Source organism: Tursiops truncatus, chromosome 16 (assembly GCF_011762595.2).
Source record: "Tursiops truncatus isolate mTurTru1 chromosome 16, mTurTru1.mat.Y, whole genome shotgun sequence".
Lineage (NCBI taxonomy): Eukaryota > Metazoa > Chordata > Mammalia > Artiodactyla > Delphinidae > Tursiops > Tursiops truncatus.
Window position 1 is genome coordinate 30,913,496 of NC_047049.1, and position 16,240 is coordinate 30,929,735.

General features: G+C 49.6%; 1 protein-coding gene across 1 annotated transcript in view; it reads left to right on the forward strand.

Annotated features, from left to right (window-relative positions):
- Window positions 1-16,240, forward strand: part of TLL2 (tolloid like 2) — a 129,564-nt gene that overhangs the window by 103,266 nt on the left and 10,058 nt on the right. The window contains exons 11-16 of the mRNA XM_019939865.3: window positions 3,076-3,192; window positions 4,183-4,328; window positions 4,784-4,979; window positions 13,216-13,341; window positions 14,117-14,277; window positions 14,928-15,108. Of these exons, the coding sequence (XP_019795424.1) occupies window positions 3,076-3,192; window positions 4,183-4,328; window positions 4,784-4,979; window positions 13,216-13,341; window positions 14,117-14,277; window positions 14,928-15,108 (927 nt within the window). The remainder of the gene's footprint in view (window positions 1-3,075; window positions 3,193-4,182; window positions 4,329-4,783; window positions 4,980-13,215; window positions 13,342-14,116; window positions 14,278-14,927; window positions 15,109-16,240) is intronic.

A 16,240-nucleotide genomic window follows, 5' to 3' on the forward strand; every position in this document is an offset into this window, starting at 1 on the left:
AGAAAGGCCAGGCTGGCCAATCAGTGTCGCGTGGCTCCTCTACTAAGGGCTCCCTGGGCAGGGGCGGCCCCCCAAGTGAGCAGAACCGATGGCATGAATCAAACTGGCCAGCCTGGTATCGCCACAAGTTTGCTTTAGGGTTTGAGTCTTTGATCTTCATTCCTACGTGTCTGTTTCCAAATTGGGAAATAGGAATAGTGATTATATTCCAGACAGCAGATTTGATGTCTGCTGATCCAAAAAAGGTGCAGTGTTCAGAACTGCACCTCAAACAGAGGAGTTCCTTTGGATGGTGGTGGCGGTGATGGTGATGATGATGAAGAGCGTGAGACTGATGATTGCCAAGGTTCAAATCCTGCTGCCACTTACAATCCTGAGTGTAACTCAGCTCAGATTCTCCAAAGCTCAGTTTTTTCAGAAATGAGATTACTAATAGCACCTATTTCAGAAGGTAGTAGGGAGGCAAATAGGAAATCCATGTAGAGTGTGTAGGACAGCGTCTGGCATAGTCTGGTTCAATTCCACAGGGAGCTTTTGTCAGAACCATTACAGTGAAGGTGAGAATCTGGAGACATCAGTCCAGGGACAATGTAGACGGTTCTAGTTAAGAATTACAAGGTGATCTGGGGAGACGTTGCTTAGACATAATTGGTCATTTATTCTACCAAGTCTAGCTCTGCCAAGGCAGTAAAACACACCTGAGCCGGTAATTCCTGTCTCCTCCGGGGTACGGAGCAGAGGCGGGTGGTCCTGTGGCCCATGGGTGCGTGGTTTCTTAGGCAGCAAGGTGGTGGAAGTCCCTTTCTCTTTTGAAAACTTCCCCAGCGGCTGTGACAGCTGGGGTTTTAAAAGGAGAAATTTGGACTTGAAACTCGGTTTGGCTAAGAGAGTTCCTTTTGTGAACCGTCATTGCTTCACTGCTGTTCAGTGGCTCCGTCTTCTCACTCGTGAGCAATACTTCCCCAGGCTTACATGCTGTTTTCCAAGAACTAATTGATACTAATTGGCCATGCCCGAGGAACCGTTATTGGAAGTGTATAGACTTCTGATGGATTTTTCCTTGCCCAATTCTCAACAGCAGTTTTAGCTCATCTCCCTTAATATTATGCTCCCCAAATCCGAAAGGCTACAGGCAACCAGAATCAGAAGGAAATGGAAGATTAGCAACCTCTACCCCTGTGTCTCCCCAAAGAATGTCGACCACAGTTGGCCACTAGGTAGTGTCTGTAGTGACATTTATTACTCCCCCAGTCTCACCCCCCCGCCCCAGTTCTCAGAAGGGCAGAGCAGCGTTACAGCTTCAAGGGGTCGATCCAGTGGCTAACACAGTGCTGGCCATAAGAGGATACCCACTAAACATCTGTCAAATGGACTTTAAAACATGTTTTGGAGATAAAATTCATGCCCCATAATACATCTCATCATTAGCGCACGTAAGTCAGTGGTTTCAGTGTGCTCACAGAGCTGTACAGCCACATAGTCTGAGAGCATCTTCATCATCCCCCAGAGAAAGCCCATACCCATTAACCGTCACTCCCCCTCCTCCCCACGTTAAATGGATTCTTGAGTGACTCACACAGTCAGCGCTTGGTGGAGCCACGGACGCTTTCCGTTCCGAGAGACCCTGGCTGGATTGTGTTGTGAGCTGATGATGAGTATGACTCAGTCCATCTCCCACCCCACCCCCGTTCTTGCCCTGGCTGCCATCCTTATGTGGCATTGGAAATTATATGGCCAAGGATGACCATGTCCTGGGAAGGCCTGGCCTTCCCCCTTTTCCTCCGTAAAAGGTCCAAATTTCACACAATGTACCCAAGTGTCTAAGAAATACACATTTATTTGTATGTTCAATACCACAAGTTCAGTAGCAATTATGAGCCCCTTTCCATCAGGTAGTGGGAACTTAATTACAGTCAATTTGTGGTTTTTCCCACAGGGTGCCAGTGGGGGGCACACTTTGTGCCAGGGCATGGTGTCTGGCACATTGCCATCCCAACTGGCGTTGCTGGGATGTCCTCATCCCCCTCTTGTCTCCAGTCCTCTGTCCACCTCAGTGGCTGCGGTGGCTTCTCCTTGGCTCTGCCCTAGGCCAGTTCAGATTGGTACCAAGTCCACATCTCCCTAGAAGACGTTCTATGGGAGACGTGCTATGGCTCCCCAGGCCCTCTGGGCTATGGGAAAGTCGCTTCCATCCCCTCCCAGGAGTCCTGTTGCTGCCATCGTGTCCCGCTTTCCCTGAAGAACTCTGCATGCCAGTCTCCTGGCCTAATGTCTTACGAAAACACACAGACACTCCTGTTCTGACCCCAGGTGGGACATGGGGAATCCAGGGTCTTGTTGCCCCTCCAGGCTGTGGCAGGGACTGCCCTGGGGGAACAGCTCTCTGCTTCTCCCAGCTCCTTAAACCTCCTTGGGGTCTCTATCAACCTTCTCCACCCAGGGCACAGGGTCCTTTCGGAGGTTCCATGGTGCCCTCTCCAATCTTCTCTCCCTCTAGGAGAGGATTTGCTCCTCCATCCTAGGAATCTTTCTAAGACTACAAGGCAGGGGAAATGTGCTCTTATTCACTGTGTATTTTCCCAAATCTTTGGTATTGTGGCCAGACTTGTGGAATTCAAAAGCCAAGAACTGATTTTGTCATCACGTGTCCTCTGGCCACCCTTCCCCGAGACAAGGAAGCCATAAGGCATGCTCCCCGAATAGAAGGGTGTATATGTAATAGAAATACCAGGGAGGACACTCACCACTCACTCAGACCACCATCCCACCACTGGCCTTGCTGGGACGTCCTCATCCCCCTCAGCACCTCAACAAGACCCACTGGTAGGGGAGGGGGTGCCTGGGCCACACGCAGGGTATTTGATCGATGGGCGTCTGAGACTCTCCTGAAGGAGGCATACAGGCGTGTGACTGTTTCCATCCCAGCTTTTAATCCCGTATGTGCTACAGGATGAGTTGCCCAGCGAGGACTGCTCACCTTGAACTGCATTTGAAGCGACACTGCTCTCTCTCTGCCTGCACTGAGTCCCTCCGTCCTGTCCGCCAGCAGCCTGACCGTTCTTTTCCGCTTCCCAGGTAGGTTTTGTGGCGACAAAGTCCCGGAGCCGCTCATCTCCACAGACAGCCGGCTCTGGGTGGAATTCCGAAGCAGCAGCAACATCCTGGGCAAGGGCTTCTTCGCGGTGTATGAAGGTTTGTTCATGATGAGAGGAGCCGCCGGCGTGGTTCCTGATGCGCCTCAGTCCTTCACATGCAGCCGGTGTCCCTTCCCACCCTTGCACGTGTGGCAGCTGCCGGAGCCCTGAGGGTGGGGCAGCACCGTCCCCTTCTCCCACCTTATGGAAGCTGAGAGGCTAGCTGGGCTCCCTTCAGGACAGGCGCCATCTACCTGTCACCACCCAGCGGGGATGGTGTTGTGTTGGGGGTTATAGAACACTTTGGAAATGAAAGCAGCCTCTGAAGAGCTGTGTGAGCCTGAGCAAAGAATCCAAACTCTCTGAGCTACATTTGTGAAAAGAGGACTTTGCACAATGTCAAGGAATTTCCAGCTACATTTCTTGGAAGGGCCTCTGAGGCCATCATCGTGGTTGAGTTGAGGGAACCAATAGGTCTGGGCTCTAGGCAGCTGCCACCAGGGCAATTCTGCTTCTGTTTGTTCCACATATTGGGTTTCTCTGGCTAGTTACCCCTGTGCCTGCCCTCCACCCAAAGGAAAACACTAAATAGTTATTAAGGCCCCTTAGGGACTTAAATTGTAATTTTGGAGGGGCCAGAGCTTTGTTTTTATAAAGGAAATAGCGTGCGTGTGCGTGTGTACACATCACTCTGTACCAGAGACCTCCACCCTCTGCATCAGAATCACTGGGGGATCTCAAACCCCCGGTGATCACCCAGACACACTTGATCAGAACTTCTTGGGATGTGGCCCTGGCTCCCATAGTTTGAAAAATCTCCCAGGTGATTTTGATGCACAGCAAAGGTAGAGAACCACTGCTCTATACAGTTATTTTCTTTATATGAGAAAAATTCAGAGTTGCAAACACAGGAGATTATGCCTTTCCGGAGGCACAGTCTTGGTTGAATGGAAATGAAAATGTTGGCAAGTGGAGCCACCTAGTGGTGTACTTCCTTAGTAAGAGTCTGACCAGGGACCCCCCTTTCCTCCTGGCTCTTTTTCTAAAGCTACCTGTGGGGGAGACATTAACAAAGATGCCGGTCAGATTCAATCTCCAAACTACCCGGATGACTACAGACCTTCCAAGGAATGTGTTTGGAGGATTACGGTTTCGGAGGGATTTCACGTGGGGCTCACCTTCCAAGCTTTTGAGGTAAGTACTGCTGATCTTAGACACTGTGCTCTATAAAGATACGTTTCCATTTTTTTGGTTGAAAACAGGAACCTAAGAGGCCATTTCAAGTCCATGATGCATTTTGCCAGGACATCTGGTTATCAGAGCCTCTGCAGGCTTTGAAATCACATCTGCCTCCTTGCTGAAGGCTGCTGGAGAGGGTGGGGGAATAATTGAAGCAGAAGTCGTCTAGAATGGGATCCCAGGGCGTTTTGTTGAATCTTTCTTCCCTGTTTATCATGACTTAATCTCTTTGCAGCTTGATTCATCCTCGACTTGCACAAGTAGGAGACAGCTTGGAAAAGCCCAGGACACGTTTGGGTCCTTTTGTCTCTTGGTTAGATTTTCAAGAGTGATATTTAGGTTCCTTTCTTAAATTGAAAACCTTAAGGCCAAGCTGCTGTCTTTCACGTTGTCTCCGTTTCTCCGTTTAGATCGAAAGACACGACAGTTGTGCATACGACTACCTGGAAATCCGCGACGGCCCTGCGGAAGAGAGCGCCCTGATTGGCCACTTCTGTGGCTATGAGAAGCCAGAGGATGTAAAGTCCAGCTCCAACAGAATGTGGATGAAGTTTGTGTCTGATGGCTCTATCAATAAAGCAGGCTTTGCAGCCAATTTTTTCAAGGGTATGAATTAGCAGTTGTTTCCATTTTAGTCACAGGATGAAGTATTGCCCCCCTGGCCTAAGAATCACAAAACCCATAGGGAACCTTAGCACCAAACAAGGCTTCCTGCAGTGAGGAGGCAGCCAGCGTTTCAGAGCTGTGCGTAGATTCCCCAGCAGAGTTCACGACTGACTCGGGAACAGGCTCAGCCTTGGCTTCTTTCTTTGTGGCAGAAGGTTGTGCTGCTGCACTTGGAAATTAGGTTTATAAGTTTCCAAGGTCAACTTCATGAACCTTAGTGAAACTGAGCATTGATAACAATACATATTTGTGTAGTCACTGTCATTAATTGAGCACCTACTGTGTGCCAGGAACGGTGCAAGGTACTTGACTTACACTATGTCATTTAATTCCCAAAATAAACCTCTGAGTTGGGTTTAGATCATGCTTGATCAGGGTTGAGAAGGGCTGCTCGGGGTCACTCAGTTAAGTGGCAGATCAAGAATCTCAACACAGTCTGACTCCTAAGCTCAAACTCTTTCTAGAACATTGCCTTGCATGCCTTGATGTGGGCCAGAGAGGCAGCCCAGGTCTGCAGCTCCAGAAGCATCAGCTCCCAGTCTACAAGCCTACCCTCAAGTGGGCAGAGCTGGGCAGGGGGCGGGGGGAGACTGAGAAAGTGTGGCGCTCACAGGAAACAAACCTCGGTGCCACCTTAGGGACTGACTGCTCTGTAAGGTCTTGATAAAGTCAGATGCAGAATGGCATGGGAAGACCAGCATTCCTGGCCCCAGCAGAGTGAGCTTCCTAAGACTCTTTTTTTTTTTTTAACATCTTTATTGGAGTATAATTGCTTTACAATGGTGTGTTAGTTTCTGCTTTATTACAAAGTGAATCAGTTATACATATACACATGTTCCCATATGTCTTCCCTCTTGCATCTCCCTCCCTCCCACCCTCCCAATCTCACCCCTCTAGGTGGTCACAAAGCACTGAGCTGATCTCCCTGTGCTATGCGGCTGCTTCCCACTAGCTATCTGTTTTACGTTTGGTAGTGTATATATGTCCATGCCACTCTCTCGCTTTGTCACAGCTTACCCTTCCCCCTCCCCATATCCTCAAGTCCATTCTCTAGTAGGTCTGTGTCTTTATTCCCGTCTTACCCCTAGGTTCTTCATGACCTTTTTTTTCCCCTTAGATTCCATATATGTGTTAGCATATGGTATTTGTTTTTCTCTTTCTGACTTACTTCACTCTGTATGACAGACTCTAGGTCCATCCTTAGACTCTTTTGAATAGATAGGTTTTCCTTCTCTGCTCTCAAAGCCCTGGTATTCCTCAGACCACATGCTAAGATGAAATATCGGCTATTCCCCAATGCATTGTGACTGGGCGCCCACCATCACACCAGCAGCCACTGAATGGAGATATCCAATCTGCAACTGGTGGTCCCCAATCAGTGACCCCTTCCTCCCTCCTCTCCCAGGGCTCCTGGCTGTGCTAACCCAGAATTCCTGGTCCCTTCCTTACTCTGTCTCCCCATCTGCCCCCTCTTTATCCCCTTCTCCCAGGTTTTAGGTGAGCAGATGGTGTCAGAAGAACCCACTTCAAGCTGTGTGACCCCGAGCAAGCATCCCTTTGTCCTTACTGAAGCCCCTGCTTTCCTCTCTGTAAAACAGGGAGAAGGAAATCTGCCCATTTTACCCAGCTGTGAAGCCCCAGTGAAATGATGGCTGTGGAGACACTTCATAAGCTGAAAAGTACCACACAAGTGTGTGGGATTTTTTTTTTCTGCTTTGAGCCATCTGGGGACAGCAAACCCAAACAGAAACAGAGCAGAATCCTAATGCTCTGAATAATTGGAGACAAAGTTTAATTCTTTCCCAAGCAAAAACAAACAAAAAACCAAAAACCCAAGCCACATCAAGTGTATTTCAAATGCAGTTCGCCTAGTGGTTGTGGTGGGAAGAAGGACGTGGGAGTCTTAGTAGAGATGCCTTAGTAGAAGTAGAGATGCACAGCCCTCGCCTCACCCTAGCCCAGACTGCACCTGCTGGGTGTCTCTCAGCCTGGGGAGACCCCCGTCTGACTTAGCGGCCGTGCTGGTTGGGTCGCCTACAGCAAGTTATAAAACCTCTCTGAGCCCCTATCTCTCTACCTGTAGAAACAATACTACCAGGTTATCGCAGAGTTATTGTCAGAAGAAAATGAAATAGCATTAAGTGAACACACATAGTGTCATGTTTAGTCCCATTAATTTTTTTTGCTAAGGAAGGAATCTCTGAAGTTATTTTTCTCTCTGGAAAAAATGATGTGACAACTTCTTGCAGTTGCCGTGTGTCACTTTCTTATCGCTGCTGTAACAAATGGCCACAAATGTGGTGGCTTAAAACAATACAAACTTACCATCTTACAGTTCTCGAGGTCAGATTCCCTTGCCTTTTCCAGCTTGTAGGGGAGGCGCCTGCACTCCCTGGCTGGTGGTGCTCTTTGGTCTTCAAGCAGCAAGGGCAGCTGGGACCTTCTCGGGCTGCATCCCAGACCTCTGCCTCCATCATCACGTTTCCTTTTCTGACCCTGACTCTCCTCCTCCCGCTTTCAGTTGTAAGGACCCTTATGGTTACAGTGGGCCCACCCAGACGATCCAGGATAATCTTCCATTTCAAGAACCTGAAATCACATCTAATCACATCTGCAAAGTCCTTTTGGCCACGTAAGGGTAAGGTAACATCCCCAGGTTCCAGGACTATGATGTGGACGACTTTGGGAGACCTCATTTTACTTACCACGTCACAAATAATCGTGAGGTTTTATTCTAATTCTGTTTATCCTAATTCTCCTGTCCTTCTCCTTCCCTGACTTCCACCCCCAGGTCCGTAAATTAGGTGTTGGGGCTTCTTTCCAGTAAGACAACTGGTAACCAGTTGGCACTGGCCCACCCACATCTCATTCCTGGTTCTGCTGACGATCAGCATTGCAATCTTTGAGAGCACCAGCTAAAACTGGAGGTTATGGTTTCCAGATTGAACAAATTTTTAAAAACCGTTTGCCCAGTTAAATTCAAAGTTCAGATAAAGAATGATCTTTTAGTATATGTGCGTCCCAAATATTGCATACTGTACTAAGAAATAATTGCTCATCTGAAATTCAACTTTAATGGATCCTTCTGCTTTTTTTGTGGTAACCCTACTGGAGATTCCAGTCAGTGCAGTGGAGAGGGGTGTTTCTATCTGTGATGCTAAACCAGTTTGTGAGGGACTGAGTCTAGAACCTTGGCCTGCTCTGAGCAGCCATGATAACTAGCTCCGTTTTAGTGGTTAGAAAATGCCATCTTCTCCCTCTTCTACCTTTAACATTTATTCAGCAGTCACCAAACTGTCTCAGGGGCTGTGGGACAGAGGAGAACATGGTGACAAAGGAGACCTGTGAGCCAGTGGGCAGTGATAGTGAAGTGTTGACATCGGAGGAGGGTCTCACTCAGCATGGGGGTGGGGTCAGCACCCAGCCTAGATATTCAAGGACATGTCAGTTGGCAAACAGCTTTTTAGATGCCTGTAAAGGTGTTAATTGAAGCCCATCTACACTAACTTAGTGCACAGGCCCAGCTTGACATCTTTTTTATGTTAAGAAGGACTGTAGAGGGCTTCCCTGGTGGTGCAGTGGTTGAGAGGCCGCCTGCCGATGCAGGGGACACGGGTTCATGCCCTGGTCCGGGAGGATCCCACATGCCGTGGAGCGGCTGGGCCCGTGAGCCATGGCCGCTGAGCCTGTGCGTCCGGAGCCTGTGCTCCGCGGCGGGAGAGGCCACAGCAGTGAGAGGCCCGGGTACCGCCAAAAAAAAAAACAAAGAAGGACTGTAGAGAGCCACATTTAGAAGAGAAGAACTATACAGCATTGACCTTGACCCTGAATCTTAAAAGAGGAGTCAGGTCTGGTGGAAGCCTCTTTGGGACCTATTAAAGGAGAAAGAAAAGACATCTATCGAGTATGCCAGAGGCTGTACCAGCTACCTCACTTTGTCTTCAGGACAGCCCCTTGCTTGGCATCATTACCCCCATTTTAAAATTGAGGAAACTGAAGTTCTAAGGTGGCCGAGCTAGAAGTAGGCCTTGCATGTGTAGGACTTCACAGCTCATTCTCTCTCCTCTGCAGAGACCTGAAAGCCACAGGAAAGTTAAGTGAAGGGATTTGAATTTTTGATTTGATTCTGACATCCGTCACCCTTCTGCCATGGGAGTATAGGGAGAAGGGCCCTGGATCCAGCCTCTGCAGTTCGGGGTCTAGCCCTGCCCACACACTTCTTACCAGCTTGCTGCTCTCAGGGTCAGTTTTCCTTTCCGAGACTTGATCCTACCTGCTTTGTCCTCCTCCGTATTGACAGTGCCAGACCCACAGGGGGCTCCATAAATACTTACAGGGCAGTGGATGAATGGATAAGGCTCAGATTCTCATTTGTGGACTGGGCTTCTTGCTCCCTGCTCTGCCTACCTTTCAGGGTTCCCATGCGGGTGAATGAGGCCAGAGACCACAGTGCAGAGCAGCGCCGTCCAACAGAAATAGGAGGCAAGTCACAAATGCAAGCCATGAATGTAACTTTCAACTTTCCAGCAGCCACCTTACAAAAAAAAACCAGAGAAAGAAAGAGGCAAAATTAGGTTTAATACTATATTTAATCCAATATATCAAAAACACTATCATTTTAATATGTAACCAATATACACAATATTAATGAGAGATTTTATGGCTTTTTTTTTTTTTCCACACTAAGTCTTGGAAATCCAGTGTGTTTTACGCTCACAGCACATCTGAATTTAGAATAGCTGCATTTCAAGTGTTCAGTAGTCACATGGGGTCTAGCACAGGTTAGCCCAGGTCTAGAGCCCCGACACAGCCAGCTCTTTGTCAGCCTTTTTCCAGCAAGGCTGTCAGTAGGATGTCCTGTGAGCACACAGGGGCCAGTGCGTGTGTCAGGACTTCTCCAGTGAAAGAAAGTGGAAGAGTAACTACAAAGGCCACGCAGAAGAGCTGGACCAGCCAAAGGAGCTCTTGCCTTGGTGCCAGTTGGCAGGAGTCTCTGCCCAGGGCCCAGCTGGCACGTGGCTCTGTCCAGGGTGCCAGTTGGCCTCTGCATCCCTCTCCTGGTGCCAGATGGAAGTTCCTCTCGGGGCCTGCTGGCCGGGCAGCAGGCAAGGCACCTCACATCTCTGCTTACTTGGGGAGATGGCAAGTGCATTTTCGGGTTGGCAGGGCCATTTTGGTGCCACACTCCCCACATAAATGGGAGGGTTTCCCACCTTGATCCCCGTGCTCCACAGTCCCAGGACTGATGGCCCACCATGGGATCTGTGACGTGGGGGACTGGCTCCCTTCAAGGTACTTCAAAAGCTTAGGGATGTGCCTTGCCTCCCCTTTCCTTAACTCTCTCTGAAACAATGTTTGGGATCCTACCTGAGTCATCTCATTATCTAACCTCAGAACGGTAACTTCTTTCACTGGTACTACTTGGGGAAGGCCAAAAAAAGCCAGAGTCAGCAAAGCTGGGCCCTGATTCAGCTTCTTCTCCCACCCCCACGCTCTCCCAGATGTTTCTGGGTTGCTTGGCCTTGGCCACTGTAGCCCAGAGCAAGCATGAGCCTGTGGGCTTGAAGCAGCTGATACTTCATTCTAGTGTGGAGGTGATTCAGAGGACACCCAGGCTCCTCCTGAGAGCAGGGCCCCTGGTTCACTTCCATACACCCGAGCTGGAGCAGGGGTGGAAATGGCCAAACATCCCACTGCTCTTTCTGGAGAGAGCTCAGGTGTAAACGTATACCTTTTACCCATCTTCCTGGGCCAAACACCCTACCCTTCTAGTCTTTGGAGGAAATATACTCCCTTTGCTTTAGGTGCAAATCCAATCCACCAGCCTCTCTCCCTCCACATGGCTAAGATGGTGCCAGGAGACTTATCAGTGGTCCTCCTTTTCTTGCCTATGACAATCGTGTGTCCTGCCCATTGCATCTTCTGGCATCAATCTCCTCTCCCCCAACCACCCAGCTCGGCCCTTTGTTTAACTTGCTCTATGTTGATGGGCTCTTTCCATGGTTCCTTTCCGCCCTCCCGCCAGTTTCTTGACTCTGCTGTGCTGCCTTCCTGCCCATCTAGTCTTCCTTCATTGGCCCATCCTTGATGCTTTTTCCTTCTTTCTGTTCCTGCCTTGTCTCTCTCTCCCCTCCCCAGGCCTACTCTACTCTTCCCTGATTCAGGGATGCCAGGTAACTGTATCCTTTTCACTACTCCCATCATTGTGTCTCTCCATCCACTGGAATTTCAAAAGCAACCCTGCTCTTTCCTAGAGCAATAGCTAATGTGTACTGAGTGTCTATATGCTGGGTACTTCACAGGCATCATTTTCAATCACCACAACCCTAACAGCAGATATTATTCTCGTCTTAAAAGTGGAGGAAGGCTCAGAAAGGTCAAATCATCCAGTTTACTGAAGGAAGATCCCCTGGTGAATCCAACCCAGGTCTGTCTGGCTCACTCGAAAGACTGGACTTTTTCTATTCCTCATTGTTATTGATTCTCCTCTTTTTATACTTCTTAGCAAATGTCAGAGAAAGTACTTTGCCTACTGTAAAGTAGTAAATAATTGCAGGATTGTTACTACTTTAGCAAACTTAATACTTATACTTGTTTGAAGCTAAGGACAACTTCAACCCCTTGTCTAGAGCATGTCTCCTAAACCCAGTCTCCCCTACTGACCAACTTATTTAAGCTTTTGTTGAGCCCAAGAACACATCACTCTTAGAGTCACCTAAGTTTACTCCTCACTATATGAAATGATGGGATATTTACAAACTGTCCTGCACCCAGTGACGAGCCACCAGGTTGATGAGTATTTTGTGCCTCATGGATCAGGGAGATTGGAAGGAAATGTGTTTGAGTTGGAGTTTATTTGAGTTGGAAAAAGGAGATATGGTGGTTGAAAGGTTTGCATTTTCTGCTGGACCATTGGGTTGGAAGTTGCAAGGAGTCAGAGTTTTTAACAATTCAAATTTCAAAGGACAAGAAATACCTTTAAAAACGGTAAGATTCCTATCTCTAGGTGTTTCCAGCAGGGTCTGAAAAGCCACCTACCAGAAATGGTACTAAATGGATCCTTGCTGAGGTGGCAGGACTGGGGATCTTTTCAAGTCTTTACCAACTTGAAAATGTCCTCATTTATTTTATGTGTAATGCGAGGTGTCCCGAGATTTCGTGAATTCTGTCCTTGCTCTGTTCTTACCTTCCCTGGCGTTAGGAACCAACACTTCCACCCGCTCTCCAACCCTTTCTTCCTCCTAGGCTGGGCTTTTGTTGTTGTTTGAAGATGTCTCTGTGTCTAGTTGTCCTTTCATTAGACTCTGCAGCTGTTAGGCTACCACCTGCATGCTCTTTAGGGGTAAATGTACCACAACTTGGCAACAGAAAACAATGATTTTTTTTCCTTTTACTTCTGATACTCTTCTTGGAGATGCCCAATGGACTGGGTTTTTCTTTTCTTTAGTGGCCCGTGGGCTGACACGTCCGGGGAGATTCTCCAATGAGTCCCACGTTCTGCCTCTGGACGGCGTCTTCCTTGCTGCTGTTTAATTGCCCCAGACACATCATTGGACACTTGTCGGTGCTGAATCCCATGTAACTCCCCCGCTAACTGAGTCTCTCTGTGGCCTCTTCCTGTAGTTTCTCCTGGAGGCATCGGTTCACCTAAGAGCCAGCGTTTTCTGTAACCTTGAAGATCACCTCTTCAGATTAGTGATAAAAATGCTAAATCACAGCTTCTGGTTCTGTCCCTGGAGAATACTTATACATCCTCATCTAGGAATGTGTCCCTTTGTCCTTACCCTTTGCTTAATGTCCTGAGATGTTCCGCATTTATGGGGGACCCCCAATTTTACGGCATTGAAATTGATCGTCTTTGGTATGAAAGCTTTGAGATTTTCTAAGATCACAGATACTGCTGACTGAACCCTGCAGAGAATGAAGTTATACCAGGCCCGGTCTCCTCTCAAAGGAGCCCTGCTTCTGGCTAACAAGTTAGCCTTGTGTGTTGTCAAGATCCCACTCGCAGCTGTGGCTGCTGCTGGTTTCTGAGACGTGGACGGGGGACTCCTTGGAGGGTGGTCACCAGGAGTCGCTCTTTTTCTTAGAGGGAATCCCGGGATGTGGAAAGCGACGGGGAACAGACCTGGCAGCTTTGTGATGACTTAACCATGGTCACCTTCCTCCCCAACAGAGGTGGATGAGTGTTCCTGGCCAGATCACGGCGGGTGTGAGCAGCGCTGTGTGAACACTCTGGGCAGCTACAAGTGTGTGTGTGATCCTGGCTATGAGCTGGCCTCTGACAAGAAGGCGTGTGAAGGTTGGTGTTGGACCTGCCAAGCTGGAGTGAGAGGGGATGGGGGACAAGTCTTAGGAGAAGGGGGGCAGGTGAAGATGGGGCAGCTGGTTGGCTGTGAAGTAACAATGGACAGCTGTGGGGATGACCCACCTCCTTCCTGGAGGGAAAAACAACTCGATGAAGCCACAAACGTGAGATGACTTTATCGGACTCCACCCCAGCAACTGTGCAGGTGGAACCATGGTTCATTTTCTTCTGTGATGGTGTGAAATTCATATGATTATTAAGGCAGCGAATAAAAGCAAAGAATAAGTAGGAGCACTTCGGTGTGACTCAACGAACAGTGCATTTCATTCATTCCATTCCTACCTGGCTGGTGGTGTTTTCCTTGCCCACCTGAATGACTGCTTGTTCATGGAAGCCAGGGACATTGCATAGCTTGGTGCAAACATTTCTAAATCTTGAAATTCTGGGCAGCTACAAGTGTGTGTGTGATCCTTGGTCCAAGTCATGTGAAGTCCCCAGCTATGCCACTGAGTGAGAGGTAAGCACAAACGCATCGTCTTTTTTAAAAAAGCTGTAAAGACTTGTCCTCCACTCCATCCCTCCAAATCCTCAGTTGAAACAGACTAGAAGAAAGGAGGCTGAATTGATCAGTTCAGATGGTCTATTTGTTGTTGTTGTTATTGTTGTTGTTATTAAAGAACAGCAGGGCTTATTGCTGCTTGGGGGAAATTGCAGTCACTTGGAAATAAAACCAGATGAATCTTGCTTTTTTCCCCCCCACCCCATGCAGTGGCCTGTGGCGGTTTCATGACCAAGCTGAATGGAACCATCACCAGTCCTGGGTGGCCAAAGGAGTATCCTACAAACAAAAACTGTGTCTGGCAAGTGGTGGTCCCCGCTCAGTACCGGATCTCCCTTCAGTTTGAAGTGTTTGAACTGGAAGGCAGTGATGTACGTTTCTGCACTCCAATTGACTGGGCATCGTGTTGGGATGTGGCTCAGGGCTGAAAACTGGCGAGGGGCTCAGCAGGCGGGGAGGTGGCCTCCTAGGGTCGCGGGGTTGTAGCTGGGCGGACTCGGGGGGGTGTTTGGTGAGGCAGTTTCAGCGGCACACCCTCTGCAGATGGAGGGCTTTGGCCCTCTCGTCACTGATAAATCCGAGGAGAATCAGGACAAGAGAGGAGGAGGCGGGTCTTGGGGGCGGGGGGTGCGAGGTGGTCAGGACAGGTACATCCCCTGGGGTAGGAATCTGGGGCTTGGCATCCAGCTGGGAGGAATGGAGGCGGTGAGATGCAGCTGGCGACCAGGGTGGCATAAACACCCCATTCCCTCCCTTGGGCGGTGGTCACGGGATGATCAAGGCAGCCAGCCGAGGCCCAGGCAGAGCCCTACAGCTGGACAGCTAGTCAGGAGTGCCCCCTGTCTGCACCTTGGGCTGGAGGGATCCCAGTAAGAGTCGAGAGGACCCTCCCACTGGGCCTGACAGAGCTCGACTGCCCACCTGGCAGGGTACAGCTCTCAGGAAGGCAGCCCTGCCATGCGCCAGGGTCTGCGGCGGGACTTGAGAGAACCGGGCGGCTCCCCACGGCTCCCCCTTGCAGGTGTGTAAGTACGACTTCGTGGAGGTGCGCAGCGGCCTGTCCCCTGACGCCGGGCTGCACGGCAAGTTCTGTGGCTCTGAGACGCCCGAAGTCATCACCTCGCAGAGTAACAACATGCGCGTGGAGTTCAAGTCCGACAACACGGTCTCCAAACGCGGCTTCAGGGCCCACTTCTTCTCAGGTGTGCAGGTTTGGGGGCAAGACCACAGGCTGAGGGCAACACGGCTTTGCGGGCTCCCAGCCTCGGGGCACCCTCCCGCCCCTCTCTGCCCGCTGCCCTGGCCCTCACAGTGTCTCTGCCTCGGTCCTGGTTTTATAGCGTGGTGGCTATGTTATTGCAGGGCTACCAAAACAAGCGACCACAAACCAGGTGGCTCAAAACAACAAAAACTGTTGTCTTTCACAGCTCTGGAGGCCAGAGGTCTGGAACCGAGGTGTGGGCAGGGCTGTACTCTCCCAGAGGGCTTGGGGAGGAGCCTTCCTTGCCTCTTTCTAGCCCGTGGTTCCAGCACTGAAGTGTTGGGTGGTCTTCATCTCTTTATTTTTTACGGGCTCTTTAAGGATTCTTAGTTGTCCTCATAGAATCAGAGGGCAAAACTAAAGCACCAAGTGTTCAGTGACACATTACCCGCAGTGGGCGGAGGGTACAGAGAGGAGGGAGATGTCCCTGACCCTTGAAGTTATCCTGGTGGGAGGGCCGCGGATGGAGGTTGGTCCTCGGTTAACAGGGAAGGAAGCTGGCTTAGGAGAGGGCTGCATACTGTGCCGGCTTGAGCTACAAGATCCATAACGACAACAGCTAACATCTGAGTCCATCCATAATAATAAATAAAAACTAACACTGACTCAGGGCTGGACGCTGTTCTAAGTGCTTTCCCTGTACTAATTCGTTTCCTCCTCTCAACAATCCTATGAGGTAAGGACACCATAAGTGACTCCACTTTACAGGTAAGGCAACTGAGGTACAGAAGTCAAGGGCTCCCCAAGGTCACAACAGCTGGAAGTGGAGGAGCAGGGCTGGCACTGGGCCGCCTGGCCCGAGGCTCGCATGCTTACCTGCTCCACAGGCAGGGGGAGGTGTGGGGCCGTGGAGTAACAGCCCAGGCCTCTGGTCACACAGACTGCTTGCTCACTGAGTAACCTTGGGCACGTTAACGTTCTCAGCCTCAGTTTTCCTACCTGTAAAATGGGGACATAGGCACTTCCCTCCTAAGGTTGTGTGCGAATTAACTTAGATAATACAGAGGGTATAATAGAGTGATTAGTGTCCATCACAGGGTAAATACTCAGTGCACGGTGGTTATTTTTATTAT